General features: G+C 39.5%; 1 protein-coding gene across 1 annotated transcript in view; it reads right to left on the minus strand.

The window, feature by feature from the left end:
• KDM1B (lysine (K)-specific demethylase 1B) overlaps nt 1–4,266 on the minus strand; it is a 60,301-nt gene extending 56,035 nt beyond the window's left edge. Inside the window, exons 1-4 of the mRNA XM_006888689.1 lie at nt 4,183–4,266; nt 2,884–3,011; nt 1,720–1,809; nt 673–784 (exon numbers count right to left, since the gene is read on the minus strand). Of these exons, the coding sequence (XP_006888751.1) occupies nt 673–784; nt 1,720–1,809; nt 2,884–3,011; nt 4,183–4,266 (414 nt within the window). The remainder of the gene's footprint in view (nt 1–672; nt 785–1,719; nt 1,810–2,883; nt 3,012–4,182) is intronic.
• Nucleotides 4,267–6,147: the final 1,881 nt, after the last annotated feature.

A 6,147-nucleotide genomic window follows, 5' to 3' on the forward strand; every position in this document is an offset into this window, starting at 1 on the left:
TGCCCTAAAATATAATACTTTTAGACTATTCTCTCCCCCATAGACTTCAATGCCGTAAACATATTTCATCCAGTGTTTCTTTTACATAGCACTATTGAAGTCAGATCTTCAAAAGGTTAAATACAGAGTGTCAATATAACCTCCAATTTTACTTCTAGACTAAACCAAAAGAATGAAAACAGGTATTCAAATGCTAGTGCACAAATCTTTATACCAGTACTATTCACAATAACCAAAGGGCAGAAACATACCAAATGTCCACCAACACACCCACGCATAAATTTATATACAACATGTAAAAAAACTTACATATTTTAAAAAAAAGGTACCAAAAAATTATACCCAAAGCATGATTCTAAATCCATTTAAGATCTGTATTTAAAACATGAAATTTTGTTTATTATACACAGTAAAAACATGAGCAGGAAAAAAAAGACATGTTATCAATGATTACCACCAATAGTAGCATATCTTTAATGTCTTCTTCATAATATGCTAAAGTATCTAAGTTTTCCATAAAAAAATTTTAAAAACCCATAATTTAGCTCAGCAATTCTAGAAAGAACAAGAAATGTAATATAAAAGAGATTTTCGACAATCCTTCTCATCCATTCCACCTGCTTTGATTCCCACAAATCCTTTACAGAACCAACAGAGCATTGTCACTCTTACCCAGTAGGGGAGCTGCTGGTCTGCCATGAACGCTTTGGGACTAGGTTCAGTTTTGCCATTGCTCGTCCATACTTTTTTCCATGTAGTGTATTTGTCATATCCATCTTTATGGCTGAAAAACAATAAAAGTAAATACAAGTTCTAAGTTAATCAGATTTTCCAAACAGAAGGCTGGTGCTTAGGTCACCAATTAACTAGCCATGTATTATAAAGCCAGTAATAATTGGGTGAAGACAACTGGAAAAGATTTATTCATTTCCTGAAATACCAGTACACAGAAATATTACCACAATGTACAAAATTCAGATAAACTTCATGATGCAATAGATCTATGTCCAAGGTTTATTTTCTATCAGATTGGCCACATTCTCTTCCCATTCAAATGCAAGCTGTCATGGAATATCCATTTTATGAATGGAAGAGAAACAAACAATGCTGTGTTGTCAACTTTGAAAAAAAGAGTTGGGAAAAACCCCACGTGTACCCTCCGCAAGGTTTGCAACAGTGTGCTCTTTCAGCAGATCACTTTTGAATGGACTTGAACTTCTAACTTTTTGGATAGGAACTGAGCACATTAACTGCATAATTCAGGAACTCAGTCATACTGTGAGGAAGAAGACTATGTTATCCTCACACCCATAGAAACAATGTACACAAGGATGCACTTCTATCAGTTTAAGGGTCGAAAACAGCAACCTCTGGCTTTCTGTCTAGTGCAAATTTTAGTCACGGACATCCTTCCTCCAAATCTTTACATCCAGCCTCCTAAGTCATCACAGAAGAGTCATGCATGAATATCTGTCTCCTAAGAGGCATTTTTCAAGAGCCTTAAGTATGCACATGCATAAGCACACACTTGCAAATCACAGCATCAAAGGGATCCTGCCATACTCATTATAGGAATGCCTGAAACATTCTGTGAATTCAATAAAGCCTGGAGTTCAGTCTTGACTATCTTATCCATTACCTTACTGCTACCACTGACCACCCCTCAACACACACACACACATATACATATACACAAAGCACCTCAATTGGCAAACAAACCTTCTGTAGTAATAGTCAAAGCATTCGTTACAGAAATGCTCGCCACAGGAGAGATGATACCATCTGGAGGTATAGCCATTTTTGGCACATCTGAAAAGAACAAAAAGTATGTAACTTTAGTAATGAACGTATACTTCCCACTTTAAAACAAAAATAGTTACCAAGTCCCTTCTGGAAGGTCATTTTGTTGTATCTCTCTTTAGAATCCAACAGTCAAGAGCCTTTCCCATTTGGATGGGTGGGAATATGTGAATAGGGCATGTTATCCTATTCACGCCAGGATTAGCTAGTGTCTACAATCCACAAGGAGACTGGCTAGTTTAACCACTAAACTGAGTGGATCTCAGGAGAAGGTATCTTGTCCTTCAGGACCAAAGCAATAGCCACAGCAGCCACAGTGAAGAAACAGAGACCTGACAAGAGTCTGTGCAGACCTTGCCCAATGGACAGAACCAGAACTAAGCTAAGAGCTTTTGCCCAAGTCTGTGGGAGAATTTGGGAGGCGGGAGGGAGAATACTGTCAGAACTGAGAACCTTGTTAACAGTGGCCTAAAGCCATGAGGCTCAAGGCTGAGAACACAGGATGCTGTCCTGACTGAATGCTACTAATCTGGATTACAATATTTAGACTTTCCCGACATGGAGCTGTGTGTGTTTTGTGAGTTACTGCATCAGATTTTGGAACCAGTAAAGCAGTAAAACTGGTGCTGAGATGAGCAGAAGGATATATGGGAGCATCAGGGCCATGTCTGACCTCCCGGGAATTGGTTTTGTGTTGTTCATGCTGTCGTCAGGGGCAGTCCCCTTTTGGAAAGGTTTGTGAAGCATGGCCCTTGCTCTTTTTACCCAAACATAGGTGGGTCCCTGAGAGGAATGTATCGGTTCTTCCTACTCAGTCACCAGACTTGGGAAGTACAGCTACAGTGAGATTGAGTACATCGTGCTGGCCAGCGAGCAAAGTCTGTGTGGAGATTTGCGTGTGGTCTCTCTCATTAGGGTAGGTAAAACAGAGATTAAAGTATGAAGAGAATGTTTTAGGAATATCTTTATCACCAGATATGTAAAGTAACATATATCATTAAAGTAACAGGTATCATTAGAAGATATGTCTCTGAGGATGAGAATGCTCTCAGGCAGTTATAGGAAGCCAAGACACCTACAGACCTTTCAGAAGCACTTGCAAAGCACACTGGGTATATGGAGGTGCAGCCAGCCTTCTCACATTTCCTGTACTTCTTCTCAGAGCCACCATCTTCCTCCTCATCAGTGGCCTCTGTTGCTTTCTTTTTTGCCTAGGGAAGATCCAGCTGCAGTTAAGACTGTACCAGAACTGGTCTGGTGAAGATGTTGAAGATACACTACTGAAATCACTTGGAGGTTAGGAGGAGTTCTAAATGTGAATTTGAGTAACACCTCAACAAAGGTTAAGGGCTCACACAGCAATTTTCTGAGGCAGCACTCTGCCAGTAATTTACTAAGTTTTTTGAAGAAGAAATACAATCAGCATTCTAATGATAGGTATTTTAGTAGAGAACTAAAACTGGTGTGCACCTTTCCTAGGAAAACCGCTTGCTCTATGTATCAAAATCAACAAATTTTACTTTCAAATTAAGAGTTTCTTTCTTTTTTGTGTGTGTGTTCCAAAACCCTTTATTAACAAGAACAACTAACGGTCTGCATGCAGACTTTGGAGTAAAAGCTTCATCAGATACCTTGAATGAAGATGCCATTTCTCAGCTGGGCTTGAACCAAGAGGTGACCATGCCACTAACTTTTTTTTTTTAAGCTTTATTTTTTTTTAATGATTTTAATGAACATTTACAGAGATTCTGGATTTCCATTCATTCATTGCTGCAGAGTTTCTTTCTTTACACAGAACTGTTTTACCCTCTCAGAATTGTGGTGGGCGAGGAAGAACTCTAAAAATTTCTACAAACAGAAATATAGTATCCAAATTCTTCTTTATTAAAGAAGAAATGTCTTCCAAATCCCACTGAATGCCATGCATCTTATGGACTGACCTCCCATCATAGGAGCAGTAATACTGGCTAACAGTGTTCTCAATACCACATGCTGACTTCATGCCATACTTTTATACTTGCAGGGCCCTGTGCCACGTAAGGGAGCTTTGGTGGCATACTCCATAGGAGCTGCTCTGCTAACCCGAAGGTCCCTCTCTGGTGGTATAAAGCCACTAGCAGCTCTATGGGAGAAAGACTGGCAATCTCCTCCCAAGCAACTTCAGCCAGGTAAACCAACCTGACAGGAGTGTGTGAGTTTTATGCCAGATATGCTACCTTCTTTCCTATAATGCTGTTAACTTTACCACACTGTCTTGTGACTTTGTAAAGTGAATTTCTAAGGGTTGTAAGTTCCAAAGAATCTGGAGCCTCCTTAACTTTTTAACCGCAATCCTAGTAACTCTGGGTGCCTAAAACCAGTGTAGGAATGAACAAGTAATACCTGCCTCCCGGAGCTCCTCAAAGGCAGGCTATCAGACTGGTCAAAAGATGCCTTTTTCTTTGTCCTTCCCCTCAAGGCTGCCATTGTAGAAAATCTGCAGAATCAAAAGAAAACTATTACATATTAGCATCTGGTGGCATGGTCTGCAGGGAGTGACAATGTTAACTCAACCGTTCTGCCTCTCTGATGGTTCAAAACTACCAGCAGTTCTGTGGAAGAAAGGTGTGTAATTTCTCCTTATGTGCAATTTACAGCCTCTGGAAACCCACTGGAGGATCAGCAATGAGTTGGTTCCAACTGGACAGCAGAGAGAGCTTGTGAACAATTTCAATGGAGTCCCTAAGTGGAACAAATGATCAGTGTGTTCAGCTGTTAAAAAGTGGGCAGTCTGAACACCCCCAGGCTTGCCTTGAAGGAAAGTCAGTCATTGAAAAAAACCACAGGAATGTCGTTCTATTCTGACACACATAGAGTTGCCTTGAGTGGAAACAGATCCAATGTTTTATTTTTTTTAAAATACTTCCAACACTCTGGCTACTACAGGAATACCTTGTCTTATTTTTTTCTAAAGACTTAAAAAAAAATTCAAATGTTCATGATAATTCTGCTTTGAGCAAGTCTGCAGGTACCATTTCCCTCCAACGCTGTACATCACTATGTAACATTTTTGGTAATTCTCACAACGCCAACTTCATTACTCTACTGCACGCTTAACTGATGACAATATGGTATAAACATTCACTTTTCATACGTGTTGGGAAAACAAACAATGTTTGTATGACTGTGGTGATAAGGGTTTCTTGTTCAAAATGGCTTTCCTAGACATTGACTTTAACTTTGCCATGTGGATAGGTGGGAATATGTGAATACAATGTGTTAGTCTACCCACAAGGGGACTCGCTAGTCTCACCCCTAAATCAGAATAGATTCAGCAGCAGAATTTGAGACTCTCAGCACAAGCAAAGATGAAGTAGGCACGTCAGGTGTGCCCTTCGGGTCCAGAGATTCTTGCACTAGCCAGACCGACAGGAGCAGCAGCAGATGCAGCAGAGGACTGAGACCTGACATGAGACAGGGTATTGCTACCATGGAACCAGATATACGAGTCTTTGCCCAAGTTTGCTGGAGGAATGTGGTGGGGTTGGAAAGATGCCATAATTAGCTAGGCTAAAATCTTTGTAACATTGGCCTAAAGCTATGAGGCTAAAGGCTGAAGATCCTATGAAATGTTTCAGAAACTGTCCTGAGAAACTGTATCCTACTGCCAACTGAAATTGTATCCTGTTAATTTCCTTAATAAACTTGCAATCATGACTATGGTTCTGTGTGCTCTGTTAAGCTATTACAATAGGTTTCAAACCTGGTAAAGCAGTAAAATTTGTTTTGGAATTAGTAGAAAGGTGCAGCACTCCTTGTTTTGGTTTTTTCCAATGAATTTATTGTGATAGTCACTGTACTGCAATGGTCTGGAACTGGATTCACAATGATCGGAGGTATATCTTTATGAAGCTTAGGAGGTAAGTATGTGTGTTCTACAGTTAGACTGCCCTAGTATGCAGCCACCAAATTCAAGTGACTTATAACACACTTTTTGAGCCTCATCATTCTTGTATATAAAATGAGTATAGTAAAAAAGTACATTGTAAGGTTGGTGAGGATTCACCTTTTTAAAAGCATTTAGAACCAGCCCTGGCATATCATAAACAGTTAAAGAGTTTGACTCAATAGCAGCATGCATGTTGGAAATTTTTTAAAAATGAGAAACACCAACATCTTGTCTTGATGAAAAATCTAAAGATTAGAAAAAAAGGAAAAAGGAAATCACTCAATAGGACCCAGGGCGTCTATGAAAAGTCAACAATCACATTACACTTAATGGAGAAAGACAGAGATTCCTTCCTGAAATAAAAAAAAAGCAGCAAGATGCCACTCTCACCACTTCTCTTCAATATCATATCAGAAGTT

This window comes from Elephantulus edwardii, unplaced genomic scaffold (genome assembly GCF_000299155.1).
Source record: "Elephantulus edwardii isolate Elephantulus edwardi_28Jun2011 unplaced genomic scaffold, EleEdw1.0 scaffold00070, whole genome shotgun sequence".
Lineage (NCBI taxonomy): Eukaryota > Metazoa > Chordata > Mammalia > Macroscelidea > Macroscelididae > Elephantulus > Elephantulus edwardii.